This window comes from Falco peregrinus, chromosome 6 (genome assembly GCF_023634155.1).
Source record: "Falco peregrinus isolate bFalPer1 chromosome 6, bFalPer1.pri, whole genome shotgun sequence".
NCBI lineage: Eukaryota > Metazoa > Chordata > Aves > Falconiformes > Falconidae > Falco > Falco peregrinus.
The window spans coordinates 82,946,752-82,965,945 of record NC_073726.1 but is presented as its reverse complement, the minus strand read 5'-3'; the positions used below and the strand labels follow the sequence as shown (position 1 = coordinate 82,965,945).

General features: G+C 37.7%; 1 protein-coding gene across 2 annotated transcripts in view; it reads right to left on the bottom strand.

Moving 5' to 3' along the window:
- Positions 1-19,194, bottom strand: part of ANO2 (anoctamin 2) — a 192,198-nt gene that overhangs the window by 124,587 nt on the left and 48,417 nt on the right. For both annotated transcript variants that reach the window (XM_027782912.2, XM_055809275.1), the window contains 3 exons: positions 17,408-17,463; positions 17,113-17,154; positions 11,761-11,825 (listed from right to left, as the gene is read on the bottom strand). In XM_027782912.2, coding sequence (XP_027638713.2) covers positions 11,761-11,825; positions 17,113-17,154; positions 17,408-17,463 — 163 coding nt within the window. The remainder of the gene's footprint in view (positions 1-11,760; positions 11,826-17,112; positions 17,155-17,407; positions 17,464-19,194) is intronic.

Below are 19,194 nucleotides of genomic sequence, written 5' to 3'. Positions count from 1 at the left end.
ACAGAATTTGTATATTAACTGCAATTTAAAACAGCAAAAAATCAAACCTTACCCCATAAAGGAACAAAACCAGGACAAGCCACTCACTGACCTTCAAAGATGCACAAACCCTATTGCTTCAATTTCAAGAAATTGTCAGAATGCAACTGAAAGGGCATACTTTGTGGTGATGGATTATAAAATGAAAAAAGCCTTTAATTAGTGATTGTAATGCAAAGAACAGCAGAGGCATAATAAGGAGACAAGTAATGTGACTGAGAGAGAAATTAAGGCTGACTACCTACCAGCTGTATAAGCAAGCAACGTGGTGCTGGTTAGTCAAAAGCACTGTAACTGCATTCTCCCCTCTGTTGTGGGAGAATATGAAGCTTCAATGCTTCTACAGAGCATTTTTTTCATTTCTGCATGGTCTTTGTAAAGTGTTCAGATCCCCCCAGTTAAAGAAAACTCTTATCAGAGAGCTAGATAGAAATGTGATAGAATGTGATTTGCAGGAACGTAAAAATAATAATGTACTCATACATAGATAACACCTTAGGTGCAGTAATAGCTGTCCTTAACCTTATGTAGTGTTTGAAAGTATTAAGTGCCTGATGACATTATTCTGTTGATGTCTGGATTTGCCTGTCATGTTCTTTGCCTACAAAAGTTCTACGTGTCTCTGAGGCTGCAGCAGCCACAGCACGTCTTGCTAAAGAGAGAGACATTTTCAGCAAGAGTAGTAATGCAGTGTTTGTCCTGTCACTTCTAAGAACTCATGCATAAGACAATCCACGTACACAGAAGTGTCTGTCTTGAGCTTGCTTTATTTTATTCTCTAGCATACTTTAGCATTCAAAAATGTCAGTAACCCTCCAAACCTGGCAAATTAAAAATCCACAGCAGGTAGCCTGGATGCCTGAGTCTGTCAATACTAATGCAAGTCAATAGAGGTTGCCTATGAGGAAGGCAGTACAGTTCCAATCCATAAACACCTCAGCACACCAAGTGAACCTCTAATTAAGAAACAAGTAATTCATTCGGGTTTGCATATCACATTTTATCTCATAATAAACTCTACAAGCTCCTACAAATAAGGAGTAACCTATTTAATATGATAGAGTGAATCAGCCTTTTTTTTAGACTGGCAGGGAGGTTACCTAGTCCTTTTCTTCCTATTTTTAAATACCTAGTATTACTTCTTTTTCTGGGTTCCCTTAATTTGCAAATTAGATGTTTCCCCATGTTTTTGCTTTGAACAAATGTGAGGTCACTGATATGTATCACTTACCTAATCTTCAGTTTTCACAAGATGATTTGCACAATTTTCATCATCTAAACTAACAGTTTGAAGCTGAAGTACTGACTTCTTTTCATAAATAATTGATTTATAATAACTAATATTTCATGAAAACTCTCTTGCTTTTCAAATTATTATAGTTAAGTGTTACTACAGAATCTGGATTAATTTCGTCTATTTGCTTTAATAGGTACTTGTAAGTACTTGCACCGTACGTATTACTGCTGTCAGATAGACACCATCTAGTGGCTAATAAACAGATGTGTAATTTCCAATAAAAGACAAGTATAATCAATCCTTTTTTAGTCACAGTATTACTGCACACCTTGAGACAGCAAGGCTTGCCCCTTGTCATTTTTAGACAATAAGAGAGTTACAGAAATTTCTTGTTTAACTAAAATTTAAACTGCTAGTCCTCAGATTTCTGAGACTGTGACAAATGGAAAGGCAAACAGAACACATTCAAATGCATCCTGCAAGTTAAAAGCATGCGAGATGTTTCATTATCTTCCAGGCCTTCAGGATTCCCCGGTCCCAGACATCGGGGGGAAGGCTGGAGCAAGGTAAGTATAGCCTTGGTGGAAGAGGATCGGGTCAGGGTATACTTAAGCAAATTGGACAATTGGACAAGTCCATGGGCCCTGATGAGATGCACCCACAAGTGCTGAGGGAGCTGGCAGATGGCGTTGTAAGGCCACTCTCAATAATCTTTGATCCATGATGGCAACTAGGAGAAGTGCCCGAAGACTGGAGGAAAATAAATGTCACCACATAGTCAAGAAGGACAAGAAGGAGAACCTAGAGAACTACAGGCCAATCTGCCTCACTTTAGTCCCAGGGAAGATGATAGAGCAGCTAATCCTGGAAACCATTTCCAGACATATTATAAACGAGAAAATCATTAGGACTAGTCAGCATAGCTTTACCAAGGGGAAGTCATGCTTGACCAACTTGATAAACTCCTATGATGAAGTGACCAGCCTGATAGATGAGGGGAGAATAGTGAATATTGTCTGTTTGGACTTCAGTAAGGGTTTTGACACTGTCTCCCATAAGATCCTCATAGAGCAGCTGTTGATGTATGGGCTGGATGAGCAGCCAGAGAGGGGCATTGGAAACTGGCTGAATGGCCAGGCCAGAGGGTCGGGGTCAGTGGCACAAAGTCTAGCTGGAAGCCAGTAACTGGCAGTGTACCCCAGGGGTCAATACTGGTTCCAGTCCTGTTCAACATCTTTGTTAATGATCTGTGGCAGAGCATACCCTCAGCAAGCTTGCAGATGACACAAAACTGGCAGGAGTGGCTGATATGCCAGGGGGTCATGCTGCCACCCAGAGGGACCTAAACAGGCTGCGGAAAGGAGCTGTTAGGAATGTCATGAAGCTCAGCAAAGCGGAGTGCAAAGTCCTGCACCTGGGGAAGAAAAACCGCATGCAGCAATGTTTGTTGGGGGCCATCCAGCTGGAAAGCAGCTTGGCAGGAAAAAAACAAAACAAAACAAAAAAAAAAAAACCAAAAAAAAACCTGAGAGGCTTGGTGCCCACCTGATTGAACAAGAGCCAGCAATGTGCCCTCGCTGCGGGGAAGGTGAATGGTATCCTCGGCTGCTTGACACAAGGTATTGCCAGCAGGGCAAGGGAGGTGATCCTTCCCCTCTGCTCAGCACTGGCAAGGCCACGGTGGGAGTACTGTGTCCAGTACTGGGCTCCTCAGCACAAGAAGGACATGCATAAACCAGAGACAGTCTAGTGAAGGGGCACAAGGATGATTAAGGGACTGGAGCACCTCACATATGAGGAAAAGTTGAGAGAGCTAATACTGTTTTGTCTGGAGAAGAGAAGGCTCAAGAAGGATCCTATTAATGTATGTAAATAGCTCAAGGGACAGTGCAATGAGGACAGAGCCAGGCTCTTCTATGTTATGGCCAGTGACAGGACAAGAGGCAAAGGGCACAAACAGAAAAACAGGAGGCTCCCTCTGAACATCAAGAAATCCTTCTTTACTGAGCATGTGACTGAGCACTGCTGGAACAAGTTGTCCAGGGAAGTTGTGGAGTCTCCCTTCTTAGAAATATTCAAAAAGCATCTAGTCTCAGTCCTGGGAAACTGCCTCTAGACAGCCCTGTGAGCAGGGGTTTGGACCAGATGACCTCCCGAGGTCCCTGCCAACCTCAACCATTCTTCGATTCTGTGATCTCTGAGCACTTCAATTGCAGCTATTCCACCAAGACAGCAATGCACAACAGCAATAATCACCTGCTCAATATGGCATTAAAATGTTGATTTTTCTGCTCCAGTCTGTACTGACTGTGGAAGTCCAGAGATTTACCATGTTGGAAAACTTCTTTATGTGGGTATTTTCTGGGGATAGTTGTTACATGGCGCCCAGTTCTTAATCTCTGCCCTTGTCATCTTGGTTTTGTCCACTGTCAGAGACAGGTTACTGGATCAGACAAAGCTATGGTCTGTCCTAATGTAACTTACGTGCAGAGAGAGATAGGATCCTCATGCAAAGCATCTTATTATTCAGGTATACCTTTAAATCAGATGACAAATGTTGGTCTTAATCCCTGATCAGTGCTCAAGGAGTTAGAAAAGGACTTCCTCTCACCCCAGCATGTCATAGCCAGAAATTTCTACAGTGTTTAAGATGTCAAGTGCAGTTTTACAAGAAAAATAACAGAACTAACCACCCAAATGCAGCAATGTTTTCTATTCCCTGCTGCAGTTACTAGCCATACGCACTTCTAGATGCCTACAAATATTTGTATGCTTGTACATAAAAATGTGCAGGACTTGCTCTTTTCTTTCCAAATCTGGCTTCCACTTCTGGCTTTTGCATCTCCAGTTTAAAAGAACTTTAATTTCCTATCAAAAAACACTAATATCATCTCCAAAGATACTTGTTGGATTGGGAATAATTCAATGGACTCAAGTCCATTAAGAAATATGTTTCTGGCTATGAAGTTCAAGCATCATACAGGCACTATGGAACTTAGCCTGTCTGTTCTGCACACAGATAAAAATGAACTCTAGCTGCCTACAAAACTACACAATCCAAGGTGGGGAGGATGGTGGCGGTTGGGGTGGGGGGTGTTGGGGGGGAGGGTGGGCACCAAAAATCTTTATAACTTCAGTCTTCAGAGCCTTGGGTTTGCGTAAGTCCTGATGCAAATATGCATATCCTTTGCTGGATGTAGCTTTTGAAAAGCCCACCAAAGGAGTGAGGAATCTGGATGGTAATGAGGATTTAGTGCTCAGACAGTGACCTGAAGCCTGGGAATTATGTTTATCAGAAAGCAGGGATCTGGTTTTCCTCACCACTGCAATACAAGCCTACTACTGGTTTAAAATTCTCTCTCTCATACAAGCACCAATAAATAAGGCCAAGCTCTTGCCAAAACAGAGAGAGAGAGAGAGACACTTCCTACAGGACTGTCAAAGTATATGAAATGCAGAGCTGTAAGTAAATCATCTCACTCCAGTCACAGGCCTGCATCCAGCAAAATAATTCAATACAAATTCTTCAGTGATTTATGCACCACGAGCAAAAACCCTCTGCTTTGCAATAAACACAGGCTGGAGCACTCATGTAAGCCCTGTGATGAGAAGTTGCAGGCATGGAAGGGAAACTCCCTACAACTTCAGATGAAAAACGCTGTCCTAGCATCGAGCATCGGATATGCAGTCCATTTAATGGATGTATGGCGTGATACAAAAGTCAACTTTTAAATAAACTGGGGTCATGAGGGGTAATGTGGTCACATAGACACTGGAAAGGTGAAAGAATTGCAGTGATGGAGAAAACATTCCTTTCTCAACAGCTAGACCATGCTCCCGGGTCCCACCTGCTTCTGGCTCCCTCCAGGAAGATCTCTGCTGTAAAAACTGGAACAAAGGACAACATCAAGGCTGAGTGGATGCTGGAATAGTACTTCCCACTGTACCTAGTGCTTTAATGATGATGAACTGTAAGTTGAATGTGCCCCATGTTGGGAATGAATATTTGTTGTAGAGTTCCTTGGAACTATAAAAAGATGTTGGACTCCAAGTGTAAAAGGGTTATAGCAAGAAGATATGTTCAGATTATTGCCTCAGGCACGTTCTCAGCAGAGGTTTGGAAGGAAGCTATATGGACTACTGCCAAAGTTACTGGTGGAGCTCATGGGCATTTTTCTACTTAAATGCTATGTTTGTTCGATTACTGCATTTTCCCAGGCTTAAAGCTGCTTTTTCTTTTTCCTAAAAAAGAAGTCATTGCATATAGCTTCAGCATCTTGTGAATGTTGAAGATATGCCTGCTAAAGACAGTCAGAGAAAAACTGCATAGTGTTCCCATATTTCTGTGTGGGAACTGAGTCATTTAGTGATTTACCAAGAACTGGTTTTTACTGTCGTTACCCACCTGGCATAAGGGGACCCTCTCCGGGATTCCATGAATCTCAGAATTCCATGTTCTCAGAAGAATAATTCACTAGACTAAGGGGGAAAGCACAACACTTTCAACCCACTGACCACTAATATCCAGAAAGAAAGTAAACTCCCTCCTCCCTCAAAAGGAAAGGGAACCCCGAAAAACGAGGAGCACCCCACTGACACACAGTACAGAAATGGGGCTATGAAAGGAAAGAATCAGTGGGTAAGCCTGAAACGTAATTGGTTTCCACTGAAAGAGCATTTCTCTTAAAAAAGGAATCAAACTGTCAGGTAGAGGAACGTTCCTCGTTGTAATAGTGTACAGACCCCAACGCCGTACGTGAAGTCTTAGAAGGTAGTAAATAACCACCTGACTTAGTAGGTGCTTTAGCAGAGAGAAAAGTTTATAACATCACTATTCTCCAAGCATCAGGAACTGGATATTACCCTGCACATCTTCCATGGTGGAGTTTTCTCTCTGCAGCCCTATGGAAGCTGGTGATCATCAGGTGAGCCCTGCAGAGGGAGGGTATGAAGGGAGCTCACTGCTCTCAGCTGGCTGTACATGGGAGGCAGCCCTCACCATTCCTGCTTTGGAACCTGGCTTTCAAAAAAGATATAGGTGTGGGTTGTGACTGTGGGAAGTGTAAGTGACCTGCTGGGTCAGCCAGCCCACCACAGTGTGGGGCACTGTACATATATCTCTCCTAAAATATTAGTCTGGACTGATTAGGTTTAGCTCTAAGGCAAGCATTAGAGTGGGTTGTTCAGTCCCTGTGAGATAACCACATATTACACGGTTGTTTTCTGCCACAGTGGTTACACTGCATAAAAAATAAAGATCAGATGTTTGATTAGGTTAATTCACAAGAACAGAAGAGTGACAAGGAAGCAGAGGAATTAAAACATACAGGAGAATCTGCATTTTGAGGACCACTAACCCCAAAGTCTGCATAAACAATGATTGAAGAACAATTGAGCATACCTCTGGAATTAGGAAGGGCACTGCCAACCTTTATTTTCAAGTTCTGAGAGCTCTAGACAGTATGTGGAGACAAGTGTTCTCTCTCAGGAGATGAAAATGTGGCTACAAAGCACAGTAATGAAAGAAGCAGCTATTTGCTAATGTATTAAGTGGTTAGATGGCCACAGTTAGGGGAATGCTATACCAGAAATGGATCATAACTACACTTTTTCTAAGGAAGAAATGCTTTTCTCTAAAGTCAGTAAAAACACCATTTCAGCAGAACGCCCCTTTTCTTATTTTAGAGCTCCTTTAAAACTACCCTATCCAAGTAGGGTAAACAGATATACCCATTTTTGGGTTTTGTTTTGAAGATTAATGAAAGAAGAAAAAAGGTAAAAAGGCAAACCAGTAATAACACTTCTGGGTCCTGACTGCTTTCACTGGATGCTGCACCACACAGGTCCCAAGGCACTGAAAGTGAAGACAACAGTAGCCAGAGCTGAAACAATCAAACTTCTGAACATCATAGATCTGTCATTGTTTTAAAAACTGCCTGGAAGAGAAAGCTACAGGCTGCTGTTCTTTAGGAAGACAACATTCAAATCCAGGAGCAGGGGGGAACTGGTGACTGTTCAGTCAAGAGCAGGTTCAACACAGGCACACTGCAACGAGGGGCCAGAATTCATCACACATGAAGTTGAAACAATTTTCCATACCAAATAAAAACATAGTTAAAAATAGGAAGGAGGAGATATATTAGGCAGACAGTTTGAGTAACAGAAACTCCCAAGTTTTGATTTACATGCTATACACTATAAATAATATTCTGGTTAACACACTTTTCCACCTACTACTGCAAAAAGAGTTATTGTACACACAGTTTTAATCTTTCCATTGTCTTCCCAGTTTTAGGCTTTACAGCAAGATAAGCATATGCGGGCACGTGGAGCTTTGAAAGTAATCATGCTATACATAATGTAGCCTGTTATTAAAAAGTTAGGTGAGGTCCTAGCAACAGGAAATATAAATAGAAACATGAAAAATGAGATGGGTTAGAAGGAGCTGATGACTTGACCTAGGACCTTTTAGAGCACTGATATTAAAATAAACTCCACCACAATTAAAAATGAGGTGTCTACTTGACTTCCCTAGAGTGAAATAATCTTATATTAGTAACAAGATAACAAAAGGGGACCTCCCCTTTATGATGATAGTCCCATATCCAGAATTCCAGTTCATACATCAGTTCCCATCTGCAGGTGCTTCAAGATGTCCATTAAGAAGACAACTTGCCTATTTTCCAGGACTCTGTCTAAGAAGGATAACCACCTCTTTTTTATATCAGTAACCTTAGCATAGTTACTTAATCTGTCATTTAGAACTCCTAAGTGATAAAGGTTGCATTCAACCAAAAATATAATATTTATAAATTCTATTGTATTTCTTATACTCACTGTATTTTTTCTTGACTTGCTATAACTGATTAGAGGTGTACTGCTAAAAGACAAGAGGTAATGGCTGCAAGTTGTACCAAGAAATATTTGGTCTTGACAAGAGAAAAATGCCTTCCCCCTGAGAGTGGTGCAGTGCCAGAAAGGCTGCCCAGAGAAGCTGTGTGACCTCCATCCTGAGATTTCAAAACTCATTAGCAATTTAATCTGGCTTTCAAGTCAGCCCTGCTTTGAGCAGAGGGTCGGTCTAAAGACAGCCTATTAATTCTAGAATCACATTGTTAAAACTTTGATTAACATACTATAACATTTATTTAAAAAATCATTAAACCTATGTTCTTTATGCAGATTCATAAAACTCCTAAGGAACACTCTCCCATCTCTGAATCAACAATAGTATTACCCCTTAGGAAACTAATAAATGCATTAACTGCAGAAGTTGATAAAACTGAGGTTTAACTCATCTTCATTTGAGAAAAGAACATCAGCAAAATGGAAAAGAATCACTGAACCACAGATGTTTTTACAGCACCTTTTATATTACATTACAAGGTTTGAGAGAAACTACTCTGATAAGTGCATTCCTACGAGAAAGCTACACTAGAGAAATTCCTCTCTAGTATAAAGCAATACTTAAATTAGAATAAAAAAAAAAGTATATTATAACAGACTGACCTCTAGAGCCTTGCATGTCCTAGAACTGAAGCTTTCATTCTCTAGTTGTTAATATATCACCCATGCATTCCAAGCCTAAGGGTGACTGAAAAGAGGAGGTAAATGGTTTTTAGTACTTTCTAGCCTAGGATATCTGTTAACAAAAAATTTTTAATTTCCCTCTCAAAAAGTGTTTATCATCCTCTTCATCTGAGTTGGAAATAGGCACATATGAAAGGTAAAAATGGAATTTGTATGGCTATTTTTGCAAATTCATATGCTTTTGAAAATAAAGCATTGCATCAGCCAGGCTTTGTTTTAAGCAACGTTAATTAATATCTGGATGAGCACTGAGAGATACGGTATTACATACATTTTACAAATCAACCCTCAGTACACACACTGTACTATCTGCATGAGCTGCACTATATATTACCTTAAAGTTTTGAAGTGAAATTGTTTGGCTGTAGAATAGAAATTTGTAACACCCACCATGTTCTCATTCGACTAAATCCTCCTCACTCACAACTGCATTTCCTAATTTACAAAAGAAATTAGCTTTTCCCTATAGCCCAAAGAGGTGCATTAAAGCCAGAGCAGAATACACAGAGGTGTAAGACACAGAGGTGAAGGGAACTCTCAGCAAATATCGTAATGGGCCTTCATTTGGGTTTGTGTTATAAATTACTTGAAAATATTCTAAGACTGATTATGAAGTTTGGTGCTCACTCAGGATATCAGACCTTAGAGAAGAGACCTCAGAGAATCCCCCGTGCCAAGACTTGAGCATAACACATATGTGGTCCCTAGCTCAGGCGTGCAATCACTTGGGAACTGGCAACAACTGCAATGGCCAGAAGTACGGCTGAGGCACCACGAATGATTTCTAATAATTCCACAGTGCCATACCTACTCTGCTAGCGTAGATATTTTGGTTAAAGAATGATTTTCAATGTGCATTCTTAATGAATAAAGGTGAAAACAGGAATAGTTAAAAAGATTTACACTGTTGTAATAAAAATTAGACTAAAAAGTCTAAATAATGTGAGGATATGAATATTATTTAAGCAATGTATTTCAACAGAGTTAATATATTTAATAACATCAGTCACAACAGGCTCTAAGTACAAAGCAAAATAAATGCTGTTTCTTCTGTCCATCAAAGCCTGGATGTAAACTTGTTAAGTTACACAGTGCTTCCATAAGCAAAAGAAAAAAAAAATGTTGGGTATAATTTAATCAGTCCAAGAAAGAAGGATGACAGTAAATTCTCAGAATCCATGAAGTGTGGCTAATATTTGCCATGGGAATAAATATCCACGTTGAGACTGAGCTCAAATACCCCCCACGGTACAGAAGTGCAAAAATCTATTTCAGTTGCAGAAAGGAGAGGGTGGTAATTCTTCAGGTATATATACTCTAAAGCTCTAACATTACCCAGAAAATAAAAACCACATTTATTTTAGTGGTAACAGTCAAACTTGCAGTCAAGCAAAGTACGGAAGATAAAAGCAAGAAAAATAATTTCTGAGAACAGAGAATCAATTGCACATGTCTGGTCCTTATTTTTCTTTCTCAGAGAAGTTTAAACCACAGAATTTCTATGAAATCATATCGCTATAGTGAAATATTATAATGGACACAGCAAAACACAAATGAAGATTGAGTGTAAGCAGATGTACCACTATTTTTAATTCAGCTGAGCTGCCAGGTCTTGTAAAACTTGATAATTCCTCTAGCCAGCCACAGTTTAACTTAACATTTGTAATATTTACTAACATACCAAGTGTTGTAACCTCATTCTGAGTTTACCTATTTCATACAGTAGCCTGGCCTGGAATAACTGGTATTCAAAAAGTACATAAATCTTGAACAAAAACATTGAGGCAGAAAAAAGGAAATTTCAAAGTCTTGCAGGACCTCAATAAGATTTGATGGTCACACTACAATTTGAAAATTTGAAACATCTCACTCCCAACAAAGAGCAATTCTGCTCATGTTACAAGTTAGTGGTTAAGTCTTTGAAAAACTATATGCACTATTTCAACTTTAACTCAAAACACAATAAATACATTTTACAAAGGTTATTGATTATCCATTTTACTAACACCAGCTTTAGCAGGTAATCACGTAGAAGCAGATCGTATAATAAAATCTAGTTGGAGTTTGATTATTCGAAAGATAAATGTTAACAAATGTCATCTTTCTTATGTATACAAATTATCCAGAAACAGATTTGGGTTTTTTTCCCCCTATTGTTTGTTCGTTAATATCACAGTTCATTTATTCCTAGACAGATATCTAGCAATATTTCAAGTCAACAGTTTTCACAAACATTTCCTTTTCCTTACTCAGTATTTATAGTATACAACAAAAATTGTTTTATTTTTGTTTGACTTTCTTGCAGAGATATTGTGGAAATATCTTTAAAAACATGGTTGTTTTGTCTTATTTTAAGACCAACTTCTTCTGTGTTTGTAATGTAAAAATGCAAAATTTTTGAAAAACACTGGGAACACATATGGATGTGTTCAGATGAATAAAACTTGTAAAACCAGGAGTAAAAAGAATCGAATGAATTTCAGAACTGTTAAATACTTTCACACTGATTCATGATGTGAACACCAGCTTCTGATTATTCAACAGATTTTGTGACCGTACTCCCCAATAAAAATTCACCAGTGTAAATGGCAATTACTCTTTTTTGAAGGAATTAATACTTTCAAACAAAAATATCTGAAGTATGACATTCTTCCAGGGAGAAACACTATACAAAAACATCTTCCGAGGATAAACACTATACAAAAACAAAGGTACATTACTGTTCACCGTATTTTTGTTACAGTAAAATATCACCAGAGCTATAGAAAAGCAGTGAGTGCATTTCTAAATGCTCTGATCAATCCAAGTTTTCATTTTCTGAAGTAATTGTAAGTTAATTAGTCTGCATCAGCTAAGAACCAGGACCCTTAGTATTTTATAGAAGTCCGTATTACCTTATGAGGTCGACAGGCTGAAACTTGTAAAATACCCCATATCTTGCCCATTCTCGATACAGCAACTAAAAAAAGAAACCACAACAAACAAAAACAAAAAAGAAAATTAACTTGTAACACGTGATCCCATCTGTTTTTACAAACATCTTCTAAGAGTTACAAATATATGTACCAAAACAAGCAATTTCCCGTGCTTCAATGCAAACCAAGTACATTTTTCAGATGGTTATGGCAGACTCCAACCAAGCCAGCAATACAAGGATGGTATACATACATCTTTCTCCACATACCTACCCGCTCCTCACCCGACGTATTAGATAGTAATGTTAAACACAAAGGCTCAAAACAAAAGAGGCTGTAGTCTTGTGGAAGTCTCTGGAAAGATACTAGAAATAGTCCTACCTCCAGTGTGACACTCTTCTGTGATTTAATTTATTTAATGTGTGGAATCATAACATAGATAAGTATTGACCAGTGTTTCTAGGTCCAAGGTGAAGTGAACTGAGGTAAGAGTTCCAGACTGGTAAACTGGTATGTAAAAACATACCAAGAATTAATAAATATGTCAAAACCAGCCTGCTTTCCTGCTCAGCTCCTGAGGCTACTACACCCAGCAAAGCCTGTGTAAAAGCCCCTTCTCTCTCCATGCTGCACACGGACACACGAGTTCACATTTACTGTTGTAAAAGCAAACTCACCCACAGCTTATAGACAGCTTAAAGGAAGGCACAGATCCTACGGAAACATCTTACAATGGGAGGAATCCAGCGGGAACAGTCAGGGATAAAAGGAAACTTATTAACCACAGTCCACTCAACTGCAACAGACACGGGACTTGGGATAGTCTTCCTCATTCCCTCTTTCATGCTGTGTCATATAGATCACACCTTTGTTGAACTTTCAAAAAAAAAAAAAAAAGAAACCTATGACACTTTTTTACAAGAGCTGCAAAGGAAACTGGTAATTACGGTGTGAAAGACATCACACTGTTCTGGAACAAAAGCCAGCTGCTGCACAGAAATTACCATGCAATTAACAATTTGGTAAAAGAGTTAATTTGATAGCAGTATGTTTTATAACTGTGTGTGAATCTATTAATAATCTAGAAAGGATATTAAAAAATGAAGCCTTCCAGAATTATGTGAAAACCTAAAGAAGCTCAGAGGAAATATCAGCACGATCTTTTGATACATGATTGTTCACCATATTTTATATTTAGAGGAAAATAAAAATCAGGGCACTTGCATGCAAAACAGTAAGGCATTCCAGTGGAACCACTGGAGTTGTTCATATTCCTTTCACAGTTTTCAGCTGTGAAAGGACTGCAGACAGTCTAAACCAACATGCTCATTGAAAACTATTTCTTGAAGTACAGAGTGCATCAAAAATAATAAAAAATAACCAAATATGATGATAAATACAACTAAATTAACCACATAACTCTTTATAGATTATAAAAGTGTATCATCCAAAAAGACAGCTGTTAAGCCTTTTGTCCCTCTTTTCAAAAAAGAAGAGGAGGGCGTCCAGAAAAAGAGTAGCATAGGAGAGGTCAGCTCCTTTAAAATAAGGCACCACGTTATTCCTAGTAAAACTGGAGTAGTGATGAACCTGTGTTTTGAGAATAAGCTTCTGTGTGGAATGTCTGCTGGCTCCAAGAGACATTATCATACTTCAGTTCCTCCTTTGCTGTGAGCACTAATTGATTGTCTTTTGCCTGTCTCATGGAAATTGTAGTAAATGGGAAGCAGTGTAATTGCTGAGTTGCTACCTTTGAGCCTTTTATTCCTCTCTAAACTGGCTGGGATTGGACAATAAATTGTAAGGCTGCTGGGGAGGACAACACAAACCAAGAACCGCATGCACACAAGTACACAACAAGCAAGAACTGGAGAGGGTGTTGGTAACAAAGTACGTACAGTTTCTGCAATTATCAGTAGTTGCATCTGTCAAATGGCCCATTTTGACAGCTAGCAGCATGCTACATGATCTTATGAAATTAACAGCACAATTAAAATAAATGTGGAGAAATTTCAGATACTGTAACTGCAGAGTTATCTTGACATCTTTTGAGGTTTCCAATCATATTTTTCTACTGTTTATAATGCCTCTCCTCCTGTGGATGCTATATGAAAGAACTAAATAAATACCAAGTGAGCAAGTAAGACTTGGATCCTGCAGACACACACCTGATGAAGTATTATTGTTCAGAATATGGAAACTGGCTTGCAACCATTTGAGTGAACAGAGCTATGCCATTGCATACTTATTAAAGATAAAGTGTAAAGTATTTTTTGTTCATAGATCAGGTAGTAAACACTAAACTGCTGAAGCAATTGGGAATTCAGCAATGAGATTCCAGGGGTGTGGAGTCTTGGCTTTTAGTATATTGCTCTCACAGAGCACACTCAAAATATTTTGTACTTGTGGAAAGAAATGATGATACTAGGTTTGAATTTATTTGGCTTCAACAGCAGTTGAAGAGGATCTCCCTGGCTGCCATATTGATATTTTCATATGAATGCTTGTGGTTACCTATTCAAAATCACCCCTTTACATTGTCTCACAGCATTAGCTACAATTTCATTTATTTCCATAAATAATTGTACTAATAAACACATTCTGAAATATACAAACCAAGACAGTTAAAGCTATTATCCTTAAAATTACTTAAAGGCTGTTTTGAATGTAGCTACAGAATAGAATCTGAAAAGCAGAAGACAGCTCTTTCTAAAATTGCACTCAGTTCAGGGACAGGCTGCTATGGCAATATGTCAGACTACAGAATCACACTGGTTACTCTGGTTCCAAAAGCCATAGCACTGAAGGTGAGTTTATGGCATGAATATTTTCCATTCACGTGTGTTGCCCACACTAAACCTCAGTCTCAGCACTGCAATTTTACAAGATTAAGCTTAATCTGGAAGCTGGAATGTGCTTCCTTTCATGATATTTATTAAATTGAAAGGAATTCTAGGAAGAGTTTTGTAATATAGTTTATTGTATTTTATCAGCTTCATTTAAAAGCAGTACTTTCTGTAAGTTTAAAATAACACTTTCCAATCTGCTTCTAATATTCTAGGGATGTTGTACTATATAATGACAACAGTGTATTTCCCAGATAGGTAACAAAGCCCTTATGTATTTCTCAATGTCAAACATATTGCTAGCAACAAAAGGTTACAAGTTGCCAGTGGGCTAGAAGCTTAAAGAAGACCCAGTCAGTGTTTATACTCCTGGCAAATTAATACCATGCTGCTGTGCAACAGCTTTCTTAAAAAGATCTTTTTCTAGAGCAGAAGTCACACTAAAACAGGGAAATTCCTTTACTCCAATCAACAGTCTTAGGAAAAGAGTGGGTTTCATTGCCTGCAGATTTCTTATTCTCATAGGATGTGGCAAAAGTATTGTTTCACTGTGCATTTCTCCAAGGAAATCCTGAAGAGAGTTAACAAGGATTAACCTTTATATTATGAACTGGTACATAAACCTTCATTACTTGTGCTTCCTTATTGGCATATGTACCCAGAAAGGCTCCATTCATCATTGCTTGGGCTTATACAGCAGACAATTGAAATGGGAGATACGGATAAGTTAAAATGGACAAAATAAAAGGGGGCAGAGGAAAAAAAAAAAAAAAAACAACAACAAAACCAACTCAAAAATGCCCCCCTTTCTTTTAAACCTGATCGGGGCTTTTCAGGAAATTAAACACTGAGACTATTAGATTCAGATAGAAAACAGATGATGTTATGCATAGAAATACTACAGCAGATTCAATGGCTGGGCAGCAGAGACATATGTGAATAATCAATGAAGTATTTCTGGAAAGAACCTTTTATGTTTTTAATACTTAACACTTCATAACTGAACCTAATAGGCAGAATAAAAAGAAGGCAGCACAAAATACAACTAGTAGGGTGAATATTTTTCCAGACACTAGACCTTTTAGGCCCTCTTCCCCCTATTTCACAGTACCCAATATCCCCTCCCTCACTGATTAATGTTCATTTACTTTTCTTTAAAAATTTTGCTAGCCTTGTAAGTAAGTAAACTATGTAGCTGACTTTCAGAGTCTATTACTGTATCACAATTACTTATTCAGAGAAAATTCTGCAAGTGCAGAGTATACAATTTCTTCATGAACAGAAAGTTCATAATAACCGACATAAATATACAAGTTTCTTCATAGTTCATTTTCCAGCTTTGCCTCATTTGCTTACCGCAGTTCATATAATAAATTAGATTGTACATGGCACATGAAGACATCTAGTGGCTGAATGTTGACACTATTTGCCTAAAACTACAAAGATTACATTTTCAAATTTTTACAAACCCAGCACTTGAAAAATCAGATTTATTTGTATGACCTATGAACTCAGTCTTCATTTTAAATCATCAAATAATCATCTGTAGCAATTACACTCTTGAGAACTACACTGTGTTTTGCCAAATTAATTGCATTTTCTTACCTCTCCTTCAAGCAACAGATGGCACATACCAACATATAATACCACCATAGAGTTAAACACATCTATGAAATAATTTACAAGTCACCAAGAATATATTCAATTTAATTTCTAGTATAGTAAATAATTTAGGCTTCCAAACATTCTCTTTTTCTTCATTCTTCCTTCCCCCTCTTTCCCTCCCCACAATTTTCCCTTTCTTCATTTCCTATCCTATTGTTTGTATATAAAGGAAAAAGATGAGCAAAGAGAACAATATTGAATGGATCTTAATGAATTACAGTAATTAAATGGCTTGGCTCATTTCTAATAGTAAGCATATGTATTAAATAAATCTGAATTCACAGTGTTTGATTATGCATCCATTTATCTTGTGCAGATAGTAGGTGATATATTTTCAAAAGTCTTGATAGCTAGAAACTTTTTATTTACAAAATAATTGGAGGCAGAGTTTTAGAAATTTAATTAAATTCAACTGAATGCACAATCAAATGAAAAATGCAACTATGTTTTAGTCTAGTAACCATTGTTCTGTAGTACTATCTGGTTACAGAAAAAAATAATTATATAAGTTATTCAAAAACATTTGCTTCTGGACAGGTTGAAAAAATCTTGTCTATGCAACAAAACTTGGAGCATTTCAAGATGTAAATATCAAATTAAATTTGCTGAAATACTTCAGAAGAAGACTTTAAAAAAAGTCTTGTTAAAAGAATTTTATATGCAGAAGTAGAGGAAAAAAGTAATGCAAAAAATATACACATTTGTAAAAAAACATTTACTTGACTGAACACTGGCTAATGCTTTACAATAGCATTTAGAACATTAATTCATATCTACCACATTAAAAGTAATATGAAATTAATTTTGCAATTTATTTTACCTTTCTGTCATTCATGTCACCATTTTGGCCTTCATATTCACCCTAGAGAACAAAAATAATTTAATAACTGATGTAAAAAACTATAAAATCCAATAAAAGATTGCTCAGCTGTTCCTACATTGTTTATTTTACTTTTAGGTCACAACTTTAAATGTACTTATGTAAGTGTTTTCATATTAGAAATAGACTATATTTAGAACTTAAAATATATTTTCATTGTCACAGGCAATAAACATTAATGTCTATGCACATCTAAATGATACAGAAAACTAGACCTTCAGTAGTATATACATACATCATGAAGTGGGTATGCTGCATCATAAACATTGTTTGCTATTAATGTGCCAATACCTAAAAGAAAAAAAAAAAAAAAAAAGATGGTTAATAGGTGAGCACAGTTAAATAGAAAACATTACTACAGATTTCACTTCATGACATTACAGAGGGAACTGAGCTGCATTACTTAAAACATTCAAAATCATGTCAAGATGAGTATATACCAACCTAGAAGTACCTGGCTATGGAAAACATGTTGCCACCGAAAGGCTCATTTCCATATGATGTTTTTTCTTGAGCAAACCAGTACGATACAAAGATTGTTTTAACCACTTTCTCATCCTGATAGCAAAGAGGCACGTGTCTGAGGAGGAAAGTACCTGGGAAGTCCTTCTTGAAGCTTGACAATGATCAGAACCATGTATCCCCAGTGACAGACCCAAACAAAACAAAAAAAACCACTTTGACAGAAGTTTGTGATTGAAGTAACTCTTACTATCTATTGACTAATATCAGATCAGGTCTCATTTTCACTGAACCAAGTGCTTTGTTTTCTACCCTTCCTCATATCAATATATAAGGCCAGCCTTTTGAATTTGAAACAACTCCTGTTTGCGGGGGTTAGATCAGTTTGTGCTCACCAAATTCATGGTTACACTGGAAAGCTGGATGCACCAGGACAAAAACTGCTGAGTCCTGAAGATTGCAAAGAGGAAGCCTAGTCAAAGGTACAGGAAGATACAGGGACATGGCACTATCCAAGTGACCACGTGCTACAAGGGATTTAGCAACCAAATCCCCAGCTAATGACTACAGCACCTGTAGATGTACACAAGGCCACTACTGACTTTCAAGACCCATGACTTCATAGCCATTCTGTCGTCAATCTCTGCAGGTGAAAACAAACACTCCATAAGATGACAATTAAAGCTAGGATTAGTAGTTTATTCCAGATCTCTTTGCTTTCAATGGCCAGTAAAAGTAACCAGCTAGCTTGTCTTTGGGGATGAAAAAAAATTCCATACTCAGATTGCACAACTATCATTCTGAAATGATTGGGAAAAAAAAAAAAAAAAAACCTCTGGTCAGAGATGCTAGATAGAAATTACCAATAAATTTCTTCCTTCGTATAAAGGCAAATACCCTTATCACTACATGCATTAATAGAATCAGGAAATCTTCATGTTTGGATGATGTCAAGTCTTCCACCAAAACCATTCCATGTTTGGAAAGTTTGCAATGGTTCAGAGTTATGCTAGAGGAAAATATGCATTCCTTGTATAATGTCATAGAAGTGGCATCAGATTCAACCTCGCTCAGATGTAAATACCAACCAGCAAATGCGTTTCAAGTGTTGTTATTATTTTATGAAGCATAAGTTTATGAAAACCAAAGACTGCTATAAGTACTTCCAACATCACTGTCCTACCTCTTATGCACAATAAGCAATGAAATAATGAAGAAAAGAAAAAAAAAAAACACAAAAAAACCCAACACGGTAAACCAAAGACGTTTAAAGAAATCTTTTAAACCATTCATGGTGAGTCATTCTAAGTCTTCAGACCAGTGAGATGGGAAAACCTTAGTGACATATGAAGCATAAGACTTTGGGGGGAGGATCTCAGAAGTCCAAAACAATTAATGAATGTAGGTCAAATGCAATGCATAATTGTGTTTTGGCTATGGGCCAGGAAGATGGGAAGGACAGGAGGATTAAAATGCTTCATATCCAATGGGATCTTGAGCTGACTTGAGCTTGAAGTGGATTAGCCTGTATTTTCACCTTAGAGTAAAAAAAAAAAAAAA